The following is a 16,899-nucleotide window of genomic DNA, read 5'->3' as shown; positions in this document are numbered from 1 at the left end:
GAGTTTATCACAATTATCGGTGGAAAAGGTCAGAATTGCTAGATATAAATTCTAGCGATATAAAAAAAGCTTCTATTATGTTATTATAAAAATTACACGAGGTAGACACGTGGGAGCGCTGCTTAAACCAATTCAAATACAAGCAAAGATACAACGAGCGAGAGAGATTTCCGGGAGGCACATTTTCTGCCCAGGCGTTAATTTGAAACAACTATCGTGATTTCTGAGAACCCCATATTTTCAGTTGTGCATGGTTATTATATAGCTCTTCTTGAATAGAACGAGCCACTATCGAGCGCGACATATTTGTTCCTGTTCTTCCACAATAAGTGACAATAGACATGGCTGTATGGAAACTAAGCATGTAAGGAGCTCTTGGTGTGCAGCCCACCTCCACCCGCAGCCTTCATATACTTGCAGACAGAAGCAGAGGTAATATTTATATTCTTTTATCAGGCTGAGGAATCACTCACTTCTACAGCTTATCTATTATTTGTCTTTATTATTAGTTAAGTCAATCTGTCAAACGTTTAATATCACGTGAAGATATTAATAATTGCTATATTGTCGGATGTCATTGTCAGAGCATTGACTTTTAATATGTGATTATTACTGATGGGAAGTCTGACTCTTCCGCGAATCGGTTCTTTCGAACAGTTCGTAATCGTATCAATCAATTCTGTCATTCCTTTACGTAATGATGGAATTTCTGACATCCCGGCGTCGCACATTACATGTTATTGTTGATAAATTTGTATAGAATAAAATACAAAATAAAAATGGCTAAATAATTGTAAAACTATTTCAGGGTAATCATTAAAAAAAACATTTTGTGTTTATCTTTCTTACATTTCTGCAAATACTGATTCGCATGGACATAATGTGTGGAGAAATATAAATGCGTATCTTTAATCTAATTTTGAATGTACCATTTCCAGGCCAAAATTAGTTGAACGAATAATTCAGATCGGTTTTGTGAACCGGTTCATTCGATTCTTAGCAAAGATCCGACTCACAACCGGCGTTTGAAACACATGAACCCTGCCCGGCGTACTGAGCAGGCGCAGGCTGTACCACACGCATGCGCAAACCGAGCTGTAAACAATGCGACCCTTCCAGAGCGTCCGCTTGATTCACACTCATATACACGTTTAAGAAATCACACATGCACGTTTGCGCTTTCACATCACGCACGGAATCACTGTTCAGCTGATAGATGGTAAGTGTTGCAAAAATTACGGTTGATATTTTCATCATCCATGTTCTGACCTGTCATCTCCATTAATCATGATTATCTAATATACAGACAAAAACTACAATGGGTGGCAGTTTGGGCGTGACACCTCGGTTTCAATAAACTTTTTATATGTTGCAGAATGCAGACGCATGCTTGCCTCAAAGGGGATGAGATTTAGTGGCGGTTAGTTCCAACGTGACCGGTGACACGATTTGAGCAGCTGCACTTCATGTCGCTCGTTTTTGATGTTTAACAATGTAAAAGGAGCTTTTATGCTTGTCAGTTTAACCGCCGCGATGACGCACAATGACGTCATACCGCGTTTCATAAATGTGAAGGAAGTAAATAATTTCAATAGTGTCATATGTCATATTGGGAGAACTTTGTTTTCGGTGTTGATTTGAAAAAAGCATGGACGTTGCGTTTTCTATACATATCGAATAAAGTAAGGGAAGTGTGTCTTTTAAATTGCTACATAGGTTTTAACCAAATATATTAGAAATAGACAACTGTTTTTGTGGTGCTTCTAGTGATACTGCACTTCATATTTTGCGGGATTGTCCTTTAATATGGAAAATTGTTTTAGTTGTTTTGTTTATTTACCAAAATGTGCTGCTTTTTGGTTTCACAGTGCTGTTTTAATGATGCGTTTGATTTCTAAAACGTGCTCAAAAAAAGAATGAGTATTTTATTATTAGTCTTTTATTGCTCCTTACCAAATTTCACATTCATTGTAGTCATCAAAAGCCCATTTTCAAGATTTCAAGCAATATATTATGTACTATATTCAGTCTGCATTTATTCCTCATGCATATTTTATGTGATAGCTTAGCAATAAAAGAAGGAAGCAAATTATTTCTTTAAACCACTAGTAGTGTGTGCAGAACATTACATGAAGTGCCCTACCTGTGTTATACTATCTTCAAAGATTTCATTGGTCAACAAATACCAATCGTACACTACACCCTAACCTCTATCTTAATTTGCGCTGAACTGGTATGGGTTGCTCGTACCCATTTATTTTTGTAACCCCAAATGTGTTTCTTTATAATCAGGTAGCCGAAGTAGCAGAAGCATGGACGCGGTCCTGAGCAGGTTGAAGGGTCTCACTGCTGACGAGTTGAGGGAGGAGATCATTAAAGCCAACTTGAAGTGTGGCCCCATCACTGCCACGACAAGAGCCATATTTGAGCGTAAGCTCGCCAGGACTCTAGTGGAGAAGGCTGGACTTGCTGAGCCTGATGGCAGCAGTGGGAACAGTGCCTCGTTGGAAGGCTCTGGGAGTGTAGTGCCACCCAGTGCCACATCAGCAACCCCAGATCCGGTCATAGGCGACGATGGAGATTTTGGGTACGGCATGGGCCTCAACCCGCCGGAGGAGGAAGCTCTGAGCGGAACGGTGTGCCCCGGTAATGTGGAGAATTCACAGTTGGAGGCACAGACTCCCTCTAAAACTGCACAGGTGTCGCCCACCTTCTTCTATGGGGTGTGTCCATTGTGGGAGGATGTGCTGGCTAGGAATGGTAAGCAGTTTTACCTTTACTTCCCTATGAGCAATGTTCCTTCATGTGTGGCCCTGCACATCTGATAGAAAAAAAAAAGCCACACAGAGGATAGATGCAAAATGTGTGGGGAAGTCCATTTGATTGTAATCTAGTAAATGAGAAATAATTGCAGTGCTCTATAGCAACACTCTATAGCGGTTGACCAGAGTTAGATCCGATGAATACAGTTTGCAGGTTTCATAGAAAGAGAATGATGTATCATTTCAGCATCATTACTCCCGTCTTCAGTGGCACATGATCCTTCAGAAATCATTCTAATATGCTGATTGGTGCTCAAGAAACCTTTATTATTTTGAATATTTTTGTGAAACACAAATAGTGATATTTATGTTTAACCAGTATTCTTTGAGGAATAGAAAGTTAATGAATGTATTGTAACATGATTAATGTCTTTACTGTCACTTTTGATTAATACATTTAATGCATCCTTGATGAATTAAAGTGTTTGTAGCTTCTTAAAAAAACTTTTGAACCATAGTGTACGTTTTGTGAAAGTCAGCATCGAGTTCTTTGTACCCTCTGTAATTAGTTATTAGCACTAATACTGTAGAGTTGTTAGTACATTAGTCTTTTACAGATGACTTAAACCTGTTATGTTGGTCTAAGACTGATTTTCTTTTCGTCTGCCTCTGTAGAGAGAGCCCATGTGTACACGGATAAGAAAGAGGCTTTGCAGGCCGTTAAAATGATGAAGGGGGCTCGGTTTAAAGCTTTTTCCAATCGTGAGGATGCTGAGAAGTTTGCCAAAGGCATATGTGACTACTACCCTTCGCCTAGTAAAAGCAATCTCTGTGTTTCTCCCGTCAAACCTGGCCTGGTGTTTAACAAAGGTGAAGAACCTCTCCATTAATTCAGATATAATGCCCATTTGAAAAAGCATTTTATTTTAATTAGTTTCAACCACGTTTCAAAATTTATATTTTAAATGATATATAATATAGTAAAAATATGTTATACATTAATTATGATCTGTAACCTTTGTGTGTGTGTGAAATTCCCCAAACCAGACCACCCATCTATGATGGAGGCAGACACTATCAACAGGGAGAAGGCAAACAGTTTTAAAAGTCCTCGGACACAAGATTTGACGGCCAAGCTAAGGAAGGCCGTGGAGAAGGGAGACGAGATTGCCTTTTCTGAGCTGGTCTGGAGCAACCCTCGTTACCTCATCGGGTCAGGGGACAACCCAACTGTTGTCCAGGTGAGCACTTTTGTACCATGATCTGTTTGTATGGAGTTGTTTTGGCTTCTGGCTTCTTTGCAAAGTTTAAAGTCTGAAACTGGCCTTGTATCTTAATATTAAGTTATTTATTTCCACAGCTATATGCTTTTGAGGTCAACATGAAATCAGAATTTTATGTTATTTTTCAATGGAACATTGCAGTATTTATTATAAATGTTTTATCCGTGCATTGCACATTATTATTATTTTTTAAATATTCATATGCCCTCAATTTTTCATTAAAATAACTTCCCCTCCCTCTGGCAATGAGATCTCTTCTCTTTGGAGAATGTACTATCGCAACTTCCGTTTCATGTCGACTTTAAGCATGTTCTTCTTCGTATTCACAACAGCTTGTTTAAAGTCTCTGAATGTTGTTCTTTGAAATGTTTCTCTACTGTAAATGTGACTGCAGGAGGGCTGCAGGTATAACGTGATGCATGTGGCTGGGAAGGAGAACCAGCCGGGCATTGTTCAGATCCTGTTGGACACTCTAGAGAACCCAGATTTCATGCGTCTCATGTACCCAGATGACCAGGAGAGCATGCTGCAGAAACGCATCCGCTATATTGTAGACCTGTACCTCAATACGCCAGATAAAGCTGTAAGTGTTACTTCTTAATCTGTCTTTATTATTTAACTGTTCAAACATAATATTGTAACATGAGAGTTGAGGTAGCAGCTTCCGCATTCATGTGCTATTTTTTTGCTGGTTACCTTTAAAGGCAGCTTCCTAACTATAGCAGTGTGTATAGTAGTGTAGTAGTGACTGAAATGGGCATCATCTCCATTAATGGTCACTCACACAGTCATTAACTTGTACTATATATACAATAGGTGTGTTTATGCAATGTCAGAATTGCCATAATTGCGACAAAAAACTGCAGAAACACTGAAAATGGTACTAGCTTCAGCCGTCAAATGTAGTTACCGTATTTTCCGGACTATAAGTCGCTCCGGAGTATAAGTCGCATCAGTCAAAAAATGCGTCATGAAGAGGAAAAAAACATATATAAGTCGCACTGGACTATAAGTCGCATTTATTTAGAAATTTATTTAACAAAATCCAAGACCAAGAACAGACATGTAATCTGGAAAAGCAAGTTATTCAACTACACAGTAGCACACAGAACAACAGGCTGAGTAGGTGTCCGGTGTGTTAACACAACACACTAACAGTTATTCAGCTACACAATAGCATAAAGAACATATACCTGGGAGGCTGAATAGGCTAAATTAACATAAGCCAGTGAGTCCAACAAGCAAGTTACCAGTAAACAAGTTCACCAAGCACCCTCGATCTCATTCCACATCACTGAATCCATTGAATTTTCTTCATCCTTGGTGTCGCTTCTGAACAATTCCGCCATAGAGCGCCCTCTCGTGGCTGTAGACGGTAATGTTTTCATCTCAGTCTGAATTAATTTTGATATGTAAGTCGCACCTGACTATAAGTCGCAGGACCAGCCAAACTATGAAAAAAAGTGACTTATAGTCCGGAAAATACGGTAAGTAATCTCGTAATATTTCTTTTTAAAAATTCCAGTAATTGACTTATTAATCTGAAAATAAACAAGACATACAAAACAACTTGATGTATCTAGCAAAGAGTTGGATAACTTATGTCTAATGTCATACTAAATAAACTTTATTTTTTAAAGTTTACCAAAAAAGCATTTGCATAACAACTGTTACTTGTATAAATGACATGATACATGTATTCATTTTGACGTTGAAGGGTTAGTTCACCCAAAAATGAAAATTCTGTCAGTAATTACTCACCCCCATGTTGTTCCAACCGCGTAAGACCTTCGTTCATCTTCGGAACATAAATTAAGATATTTTTGATGAAATCTGAGTGCTGGATCACTTCTCCATAGGCTGCTAGGTGACCGAAACTTGCTGACCCAGAAAAGTTATTAAAGAGATCGTTAATATAGTCCAAGTGACTACAGTGGCTTAATCTTAATTATATCAAGCGACGAGAATACTTTTTGTGCGCAAAAACAAACAAAAATAACGACTTTATTCCACTATTCATTTCCTTCTCTCTGGGCCTCATAGTGTTTTTGCGCTGCGCGTCTTGTTGCACGTCAACACGCATCACACACATGACCAGCGTCGGCCAATAGTGAGCCTACGTGGTGACGTGTAACACAGACGCGCAGCGCAAAAACACTACGTGAACCAACTAGAGGCCCAGAGAGAAGGAAATGAATAGTGGAATAAAGTCGTTATTTTTGTTTGTTTTTGCGCACAAAAAGTATTTTCGTCGCTTGATATACTTAAGATTAAGCCACTGTAGTCACTTGGACTATATTAACGATCTCTTTAATAACTTTTATGGGCCAGCAAGTTTCGGTCACCTAGCAGCCTATGGAGAAGTGATCCAGCACTCAGATTTCATCAAAAATATCTTAATTTGTGTTCCGAAGATGAACGAAGGTCTTACGCGGTTGGAAAAACAATTAGGGTGAGTAATTACTGACAGAATTTTCATTTTTGGGTGAACTAACCCTTTAATATTGTTTCCATAGAAACGCATAATTCTGAGTCTGAGGATGTGAACAGCTCAGAGTAGAACATCTGGGTTATTATTATCTGGTAATTACGTGAACATACTCTGATAAGCACAAAAATATTGTGTAAAATTTGTTCCTACAGGCATTTATCGTTTCTGAATAAAATATTTAAAAATATAAAAAAAGTCCAAGTTTCCATCTTGGATTAAAAACTTCACAATGCATTGTGGTATTGCCTTTTGAGTGGACAATACATTCAGTGCTGCCTCAGAATTTGACAAAGACGATATCTTAAAAAAGCCAACATTTTGATGCCAACGTTTTGAACATCTTTTTTTGATATGTGACACATGATATGTAATACGCTGTCTAGGGAGAGCCAACTGAATGCTGTATCCTTAGGGGTGTAAATTGGAGCCTTTATGACGATTCGATACAATACCGATTTCTTAAGCCAACGATTCGATTATTTTCGATACTTCAGAATTCCCCGCGATACGATTCGATATGATTCAATACTAGATATTTTTACATGATATCTATTAAGTTTCAAATAAATCAACAAAAATAATAAATAATTTGCCTTTTATTGAGAATACAGAATACAGAATACAATTGCATGTCACAAAGAGATTGTTTTTCCACCTCCAGGAATGAGACGAGTGTTGTTCATTATGTCGCCTTGTTGAGGTAAATTGTAGTTTTCCTTGCTTTACCCCGGTCTTAAAGTAAAAAAGATGACTGTGAAAAATAGTAGAATTAAATTAAATACACTTATTTAATTAAACGCATTTATGGTGAAATTACTATATTTTCATGTCAATCTGTGTTCATTTTGACCACGAAACATGCGCTGTCACTTTAATTCAGCGCGTGCAGCACAGCAAAAATAGACTCTGTGCGGAAACGATCTCTGCACTGCTGTAGCCTATATACACACCGCAACTGGAACGGATAAATGGACCGCAACCGCATGCAGTGTGAAAGCTCTAACCTGTTAACATGGGTACGGAAAAAATACGCACCGCATACGCACTGCAAACGGAGTATGTGTGAAACGGGCGTTACAATAAAGTGCAATCAGACAAACGGCAACATCTCTTACCACTGCTCCATCTGTTTTCCTGAAGCCAAAATACTTCCACACCCATGACTTGACGCCGACTGGAGTGTGTAAGATTTCACTTTCATTGCCAGCTCGCTCTGACGGTTCCATCGCTCTTGAAAGTCAGACTCAACAATGTGTGTGAACATAGATAGACTGTGAAACGTAAATAGCGGTGTGAAGCGGTGTGAAGTAGAAGACAATAATGAGGTTAGCGCCACCCGCAGCTTAGTAGGTTGTACGCATATGTCGGAGCGGATGCTGAAAATAGACAGGCGGCAAAATAAACACATTAATCGATACTCTTGCGGACGCATCGATGCATCGAATCGTCGGCTGTATAATCGATGCATCGATACGAATCGATTCATATTTACACCCCTATGTATCCTGTGTTTTATAGGGGTTTGAGACGCCTCTCCACTTTGCGTGTAAATTTGGCTGTCCAGAGGTGGTGAACATACTCTGTTCTCATCCAGACATTGACAAGAACTGCAAGAACAAGTACAACCAGAAACCCTCTGAGGTACGGCAAACCCTGATGCAATAGCTTTCATGCTGAGGATTTCATCATTTATCAAAGCTTATTTATCACTCATCCATTGTATTCCCTTAATTTAGGTAATTTGTGAAAGAATGAAAGAAAAGGGTAAAGTTCAGGAGGTCAAACAGAAGATAAAGGAATATTTAGAAGGTAAGCCGATGGTATATACCAGGGGTATTCAATTAAAGTTCCAAGAGGTCCGCTCTCTATATTTCCTTCCCAGCGGAGGATAATACTTTTTTGGAACAGTTAAACATTTCCATCGAGCAGCCGTAGTACTTTGTAAAAGAAAAAAATCCTAAACATTCAAAATAGTCATCAAAGATGATAATCTTTGCGAAAGCTAAAGCAATGATGTCTATTTATCCCAACTAAATATGAATAGATCAGGTTTTATCAGGCTATTATTATTATTACATTTTTATAATTTGCTCAAAGTTATACTAAAAACAAACAACGTTCATAATTGAATAATCAAAACTCTCATCATGAGTAATTAGTACTAGTAATTTCAGGGTTTTTTTGTCTTCCCTCTCCACCTCTAAATCATTTTCCAAATTATAACATTGTTTATCATGAAATGCTCTTAGTATGCTGATTAATAATGGTAAATGTATGAAAAAAAAAAAAAAACGTCTAAAGGCGTCACAAAGCTGGTTTAGTTAAACGGTCGAGTCATCTGTATGACAGATAAAATCTATTTTGCTGCTCACTGTGTTTCCGCTACTGTTGTTAAAATAACCGCGGCGTCTGCAGCTCTTAATGTGGCACTTTACATCTTAAGTGGGAGAGAGAACCAACGCACATGGCAATGGGTCTGCCATTTGAATACCGCTGGTATATACTTGTGTATTAATACATTTTAAAAATGTACATTAGTTGCATTCCATGTCCTAACACCTGATTGGTTTCTGATTGGCTACAGATCGATTATACATCCCCTTATTGAGAGCCACTGATAATTCCTCCCAGCCTGTTATTGGTGCACCTTGGTCCCCTGAGCCAATGGAAAACCTGTCACCACGGTTACCCAGAAGCCCAAAGGATCCAGTTATGGCAGTCAGAGCCTTTGCTGGGCCTTTAAGTCCATCTAAAGTGAGTGTTTTTTTTTTTGTAGAGTATATTAGTTTTGTGCTGTCAGACTCAACAGATGTTTAGTCATGTGTTATGACCTAATCAAATTTGTCTATAAATGAAAACCATTGTGTTATAGGCGGATGAGTTCAGACGGGTGTGGAAGACTCCTCCCAGAGAACGGGCAGACCATTTCCACAACATCTTAAAGTCTGACCCAGACCGTGGGGCAGAAAGAGTTGGCAGGTCAGTGCTAACTAAAATATAATGGCGCTTTTCCACTGAATGGTACGGCTCGGCTCGCTTTGCTTTTCCACTGCGTGGTACGATTCGGCTCGGCTCGCTTTGGCTCGGTTTGCTTTTCCACTGCAGTTTAGTGCCGCTTCAAAGTGGGTGGGATTATAGTCTGCTCGTTAAAGTTGCTGAAAAACTTTTTTATTCCTGGTCGCAATATCCAGCTCTCGCTGGATCTGCTCCTCGGCTACCAACGAGAAGAACGTCTGCACCTTCTCTACTGACCAGTCACCACGATTCAGCCATTTCTTTTTCAAGTTTTTTTTTTTTTTTTCAAGCAAGTTGTTTAATAAAAATTGTGCGAACAAATAATACTGCGGTATCTGTTGCTGACTATTTAAATCTAGCGGGTTTGGTATCTCATGTTGCAAATCCAATGACGCTGGTAGTGACGATTCTCTCTGACCAATCAGTGATCTGTAGTGTTTTCACGTCACATTTTAGTATCGGTACAGTATGCTTGGAACCTCAACAGAGGTGGTACCATTTAAAGCGAGCTGTACCGAGCCGTACCATGCAGTGGAAAAGCGCCATAATTGAAGGAAGCTAGACATTACTTGTATATCACAGACACTCATTCCATGTTCTTTAGGCATTAATAGAGAACTGTGCATTGATTAGATATTGCTGTCTTGTCTGTGAGCAGAGATCTGGCCCATGAGCTCGGTCATCCCTGGGCAGAGTACTGGGATTTCCTGGATAGTTTTGTGGACCTGCAGTCATCTGACGGCCTAAAAGTGCTTGAAGAATACCTCAGTAAAAAGGACTTCAGGGAGCGCGCTCATGAGGAGGCTGGAGAGAATGAAACCAGCAACAGGTTTAAAACCCCATCTCCTGGTAAGACCACTGACTCTTAACATACCTGCAGACGTTTGGCAAATTTGCTGTTCTGATTAAAATAGGCCATTCACAGTTTTTATTTGGTGAGGGTTTATGTGAATTGACTGTATTCACAAAAGTTTGGATGGCATTTTCTCTTCATCTTACCTCCATATGCTTTGAGTATTTCTACATTTCCATAAGCACCACCTACTGTCAGAGAGTAAATTTTGCATTTCCATTCAGCCCATCTGCCGTTTTTTGTTCAGACATATTTTGAAAATGACCTTTCGTGCAGTGTGTAATATAGCTATAAAAGATAAAAGATCTGCAAAGATCAAAGATCTGCAAAGATCTGCAAAAGATCAAAGTGTTATACAAATAAAGATAAAGTTAACAAATAAAGTTATTGTCTCCTAAAAGAAAGAATCAATTCTGAACTGCTGAAACGAGCCAGTATTTCCAGTCTCACTTCCCGTTACATATCTCCGTAACAATGTAACAAATGTGCATAATTCCAGCCTTCGCTCTGCTCTCAAACACTGTAGTTGTAGCTGAGGCCTAAAAGAGATCGGTTTTATGCTGAGGAAGCCTCCGGAGCTGAAATTCAGAAATTGCAATAGGCATTTTGTTTCCAACACACGCCAGCCTGGGCCATCTGACCAATTAGAGCAGAGTAAGCTTGCAGAGAGGAGGGGTTTAGAGAGACTGAATCTTCAAACTGATTTCAGATTCTTTGAGAATTGAGGTGATGTGAAATGTATATTATGAAAAAAAGTTTTTTACCTTGAATGCATGTAGGAGACAAAATTACAAAATTAGGAACAAAATTAGGAACCTTTAAAATAGCATAATAGGGTACTTCAATATAACATGGGTAATCTTTTATTACACTGAAATGTGAGGTTTATTATTTTATAAAACCTCTTTGTTTTGTCAAAATGTTATTTGTATTATTTAAACTGTAAAGTTACCATAGGCATTGGTGTCGTTTCAAAAGAACTTTGCCACCTAAACAACATGCAGTTCTATTCTAATATCAGAATTTATAACCAAAAATAATTTCCCATGCAGGATGCATTAATGTTACAAAAGATTTCTATTTCAAATAAATGATCTTGTAAATAATGTAACTTCATTATATATCACAATATTACTGTTTTTACTGTATTGTTGATCAAATAAATGCAGCCTTGGTCTTTTTGAAAAACAAATCCAAACATTTGAATAGTGGTGTGTTGTGTGTGTGTGTATACTGTGTATATACTGTGTGTGTGTTTGTGTGTGTAATATATATATATATATAGATAGATGGATAGATGGATAGATGGATGCATAGATAGATATGCACACACACACACAACAAAATTATACTTTTTGAATTACAAAATACATATCATTGCTTGCTACTGTACTTTCAAGTTTTCTATATGTAAATTGTGACTGGCTTGCTTGTAAAATTATTTTATTGTAATGTATATATGTCATATATACATTACAATAAGAGCGGTTATATATTGGGGATTGGGGAAAACTTTTTGATTTCAAAGACCAAGGGAAATCCTTCACTCCATGAAATGTCCTCTTTTAAATTTCAGGCAAACTGAATAAGTTCTGCAACTCAATCTCTGTGGGGGCATTTCTGGATGAGGGCGATGACATCAGCCTGGAGGAGATCAAGAACAGGCAGAATGCTGCACTCACCAGTATTTCTTCTGTGTGCTCCAAAGATGGCCTGCAGGGGGCGGTAGGAGGCCTTGAATTTCACATCCTACCAGTTTCCCACAGCGCTGACCTCATAGAGGCAGCGGCAGAGCAAGATTTACTGCTCTCTGAGAAATCCTTGATCTCCAGCAGTAAAAATGGCCTGTGCGAACAGGGCCCCGGGGACAGGACACCAAACGGGGACAAAATGTCCCCTCGCATCTGCGGTTCCTCTAATTCCTGCATGCTGTCACCCATCTCAAACCTAATGGCTGAGTTTGAGAGGATGTCTCTGCTGGATGAGCCAGAGAGGACAAACAGGGAGAGGAGGAGGAGTGGAGGGAAACGCCACAGAGACACCCAGGCCACAGAGCTCAGCTCCGGACTGGGCCGCCTCTCGCTGTCCTCAGAAGAAGACTCTGTGTTTGAGAAAGACAGGACGTCTGTGTTACGGGCAGCCGAGAAGGATGGAGTGGAGAGAAGAAATGAAGTAGATGGGAGGTCCAGTGCAAGTTCAGATGAATTCTTTCTGGCCAGTGAGAGGTTAGAACTTCTGAACCAACAGGCTATAGAGACTTCAGGGGGTGAGCGCACAATATGTGCCAGGTCAAAGTCCTGGGATCATGGGGGAAGAGACCTCAGCTCCTCGGGGTCTTCTAGCTCTTACAGATCACTTGACAGCTCTCAGGACTTCATACTGCGGACTCCTCCCAGAGTGACGAAAAGACTCTTCATTGAAGGGTGAGAGGAGCCAATGATCACTTTGATATTTCCAGCGGTATCAGAGAATTTCTAAATTGTGATTTCTAGACTAGAAAAATAGTAGAATGAAATGTTAAGGCTCTTGTAGTACACTTCAGGGGTGGTTCCAGCCCCCCTAAAACTATAATCGACTATCTGAACGATTGGGCCAGTGCTGCTTCCTCTAGAAAGTTTATAATTTTCATGTTTTTAAGGCTTGTCAGTTTAACCATTCAAATGATTTTAAAAGCGCAAAAGACAACTCAACGCACTGTGATAGATCGTTGCATACACCTGAAAGCGAAGCGATCTGTTTTTGTAAGAACAATATCTATATTTATAATATTTATAACTTTATACTTCATAAACCATAATCACTGGCTTCCGGTAACGACCGTACACGAGTCTAGTTCCGGCGGGAGAGTGACCTCTGACCCGACGCATGATGAACGCGGAAGCGCAGAGAATTAGAGAATTAAAACAAGAAATTTTGAAGAGAAATGCCAGAGGAGCTTGAGTTTGTTACCCAGCCCTGTTTGTTTGTACCGCGAGAGAAGTTAAAAAAATTGAAAACCTTCTATAAAATTTAGATTGAGCTCTTGTGGTTATTTTCTGAAGGACTTACTATTTGTTAAAAAAGGAATGGGGGCAAAAATCTTTTTAGGTCCTTTTTTGTACCGTGTGTGAGAATTCCCATACACTTCTCTAGTTACGCTCCATTCTAATATATTCTAGGAGCTAGAATCTGTCTACAGTGAATGAAAAGATCAAGTTTTTGGCTTCAAACATTCCCTCTTTCTTTCCTTTTTCAGTGATTCACCCAGCAATTTGGACAGAGAGGTTTTGTCAGCTTTAGGAGTTACAGATGTTGACCCTCTGAAGTATCCCAGCATTCACAAATGGAAGAGCACAATTCAGGCATTCTCCCACTCAGAAATGCAAAGGTATGTATGTGTGGCTCACTAGTGAAAGTTGTGTACTTAAAGGGATAGTTCAACCAAAAATGAAAAGTCTGTCATCATTTACTCACCCTTAAGTTGTTCCAAAACTATATGATTTTCTTTATTCTGCTGAACACAAAAGAATATATTTTAAAGAGTGTTGGTAACCAAACAGTTGATGAGCCCCATTGACTTCCATTTTTTTCAATACTATGGAAGTCAATGGGGCCCATCAACTGTTTGGTCACCAACATTCTTTAAAATATCTTCTTTTGTGTTCAGCAGAAGAAACTCATACAGTTTTGGAACAACTTGAGGGTGAGTATTCAAAAGTTTATTTTAAATTAATACTTTTATTCAGAAAGATCAATTTCATTGATCAATTAAGTTAATCAAAAGTGACCGTAAAGGCATTTATAATGTCACAAAAGCTTTCTGTTTTAAATAAATGCTGTTCTTTTGAACTTTCTATTATCACAAAATCCTAATGAAAAATTTAATAGCAGTTTGCCACGAAAATATTAAGCAAGACAATTTTCAACATTGATAATAATAAATGTTTCTTGGGCACCAAATCAGCATATTAGAATGATTTCTGAAGGATCATGTGACACCGGAGTAGTGGCTGATAATAACAAACTGAATAAATTACATTTTAAAATATATTAAAACATTAAAACCATTATTGTAAATTGTAATAATTTTTTTTTTTTTTTTTTTTACTGTATTTTTGTTCAGATTAATGTAGCTTTGGTGGCAAAAGAGACTTCTTTCAAAAAACATAAAAAGAAATCTTGACAAGGCCAAACTTTTGAATGAAAATTTTCAAAGAGCAAGAAAAGTCCTGTTTGTCTATTTTATATATATATATATATATATATATATATATATATATATATATATATATATATATATATTATATATATATATATATATAATTTTTAAAGATCCTTTTGAGAGCATCTTGTGACATATTTATGTACACTTAAGAGATCTGTATTTATGTTTTCAGCTGGCAGACTTCTGCAATGCACAAGAGCCATTTCAGGGCTCACTCAGTCACCCCTGTCTCTCCAGCGAGTGGTTTGCTGTCCCCCGCGGGCCGTTTCAGCCCAGCTCGTCACATGGGCTCACCGGACGTCTGCAGCCCCGGACGCTACAGCCCAGCACACTCCGGTTACAGTCCCGCTCATTCAAACTACAGCCCTGTCAGCTACATCCAACGGATCCGGCTAAAACATTTCGGCGACGCCCCCATTTAACAAGCGCTCTCCATCCCGTCCAACCTCACCGCCAATTTCTACTGATTAGTACCTGAAATAACAAAAGTAACTAAATCCAGAGTGGGCTGTTTCAGAGGATGAAACATCACAGAGGAGAACAAAGTCATAATGGAAGCCATGAAATCCACTCTAACTGGGTTCTTAGTGCCGGGCAAACCGCAGATAGGATCTCGCAACAGGCCGTCCTTCAGTTTGAGTGCTCCTTGAGTCAAATAATAATATGCACATCTCCTGTGGGTTTTTGAGTCATCATATATATATATATATTCGCGGTACGTCTGTGTATGACACAGAGTATGTTGATCTGTGATGGACTTTTCTATCTTGGTTTTGTTTTGTTTTCTTTATTATCTGTGTGTGTGTGTGTGTGCGTGCGTGCTTGGGAGAAACATCTGTGGATTTACAAAGCTGTGTCTTTAATGGAAATGAACAATTTCCCACTTAACACAGTCATTTAAATTGGGAGGGGGAATTAAACAGAAACCCAGAGCTAAATTAAAATAATGTAGTAGTAAATTATTTAATTATTTTTGCTAGTTAACTGTCAGTAGCACAAAATGCTCTTTTTAATGGGTATTTAATGGTTTTTAAGGGAGGGGGGGAGGGGGGAAGTCGACTGACTGCCAGAAGTTATTTTTTATTCTTTAATTGGAGAACTGCCTTACATTTCTTAAAGGAAAGACCTACTTATGAATCTCGAAAGCAGGCGTTTATTCGTGCAGTGTTAATTGCAGCCTTATGTGTTGGGAAAAAAGTGTGAAAAATATTCCCCTTTTTTAATTTTTAAGTTAAATAAATGTGATTTATCATTTCTACGTACGTATTTGTTTGCACTTTTAATTCTTTTTGGATTTTGATGCAATTCATCATGAGCATCAGATGAGACTTGGTTTAGTTTGTTGTAAAGATATGCATCGTTTGAGCCGCACCGTGTTCAAACACACGCAAAGTTGGTGATGATTGACAACGAGTGCGGATGGCAAGTCGGTTCTATCTTGTTACATAAATGTCATAATAGCTGTAAGACTTGATTGTGAATCCAGAGTGTTGTAAGTGCACTTTAAATGTGTTCGGAAATGTTCAAAGATCATGTCCCTCATCCCGTCTTCGACGGACAAAGTTTCAACCTCACCGCTAGATCATGTCAGTGTGTGATTCTCTCATTGGCTTTTGAAATGGACCCATTTTGGCAGATCTCAAACGATTCACCCCAGTCATTTTCAAATCCAAGCTACATGCGCAAAAGCAGAAAAGCTCCAGTTAGCTCAGTTTTATGTGATGAATATCTCAAGGAAATGAGTTTAGAACATCCTCTGTGGTACTTTCAGATCATGTGATCTATTTCTTCGGTGCCCATCGTTCTCAGTGTAGTGCTGGCCTGTCGATCATTGCTTCGTAAAGCTTTAGTGCCTTTGATTATGATCTGTTTGGAAGGGCCCGTGGCTCCTCAGTGCATGACAAATGCACTGATCACATACAAGCTGAATAGACCTTTGTTTTCTCTGTTATAAAATACAGTACAGTAGCATTGGCATATGCAGTGTTTGAATACCTCTAAAATGCGATTGTAAGAAAAGAAAAAAAGGTTTACAGTTTAGTTATTGCTAGTGTTGTATCAATGCCAGCCTTACTTTTTGTTAAACGATGCTTTGTAGTGCCAACACTGGTGAATTGAAAATGAGTTGCAATTTATTGTTGAGAATTGAATTATTTTTGTTGTCCTGGCCTTTTATGTTGCATGCATTTCTAGTCCTATTTTATTACAGTATACGTTAAAGGAAAGTATTTGATGTTCTATTGACGAACGATAAATAAAGTGCACAGTCTTGTAACTTTACTGACTTTCTC

At 38.6% G+C, this 16,899-nt stretch overlaps 1 protein-coding gene across 2 annotated transcripts; it reads left to right on the top strand.

The window, feature by feature from the left end:
- The first annotated feature begins 150 nt into the window (after nucleotides 1-150).
- On the top strand, nucleotides 151-16,883 carry ankle2 (ankyrin repeat and LEM domain containing 2). 2 transcript variants are annotated; one of them, XM_084113468.1, is made up of 13 exons: nucleotides 151-432; nucleotides 2,293-2,760; nucleotides 3,438-3,632; nucleotides 3,810-4,003; nucleotides 4,440-4,628; nucleotides 8,055-8,177; nucleotides 8,273-8,345; nucleotides 9,121-9,290; nucleotides 9,409-9,515; nucleotides 10,210-10,400; nucleotides 11,981-12,827; nucleotides 13,640-13,771; nucleotides 14,781-16,883. In XM_084113468.1, the coding sequence occupies exons 2-13, from the start codon at nucleotides 2,313-2,315 to the stop codon at nucleotides 15,028-15,030; spliced, it is 2,919 nt and encodes a 972-aa protein (XP_083969594.1). In that variant the 5' UTR covers nucleotides 151-432; nucleotides 2,293-2,312; the 3' UTR covers nucleotides 15,031-16,883. The 2 variants fall into 2 exon arrangements, with proteins under 2 accessions (XP_083969594.1, XP_083969593.1); XM_084113467.1 differs by lacking the exon at nucleotides 151-432 and adding an exon at nucleotides 1,071-1,219.
- The last annotated feature ends 16 nt before the right edge of the window (nucleotides 16,884-16,899 follow it).

This window comes from Abramis brama (genome assembly GCF_963993115.1).
Source record: "Abramis brama genome assembly, chromosome: 5".
NCBI classification, from domain to species: Eukaryota; Metazoa; Chordata; class Actinopteri; order Cypriniformes; family Leuciscidae; genus Abramis; species Abramis brama.
The sequence above is the reverse complement of the archived record's forward strand: the minus strand, read 5'-3'. Positions and strand labels throughout refer to the sequence as shown.

Excerpts from the sequence above, each read along its gene's own strand:
- ankle2 (XM_084113468.1), top strand. The coding sequence starts at position 2,313 with ATGGACGCGGTCCTGAGCAGGTTGAAGGGTCTCACTGCTGACGAGTTG. Across the intron at positions 4,629-8,054 it reads TCAATACGCCAGATAAAGCT|GGGTTTGAGACGCCTCTCCA; the intron begins GTAAGTGTTACT and ends TGTGTTTTATAG. Across the intron at positions 9,516-10,209 it reads GGGGCAGAAAGAGTTGGCAG|AGATCTGGCCCATGAGCTCG; the intron begins GTCAGTGCTAAC and ends GTCTGTGAGCAG.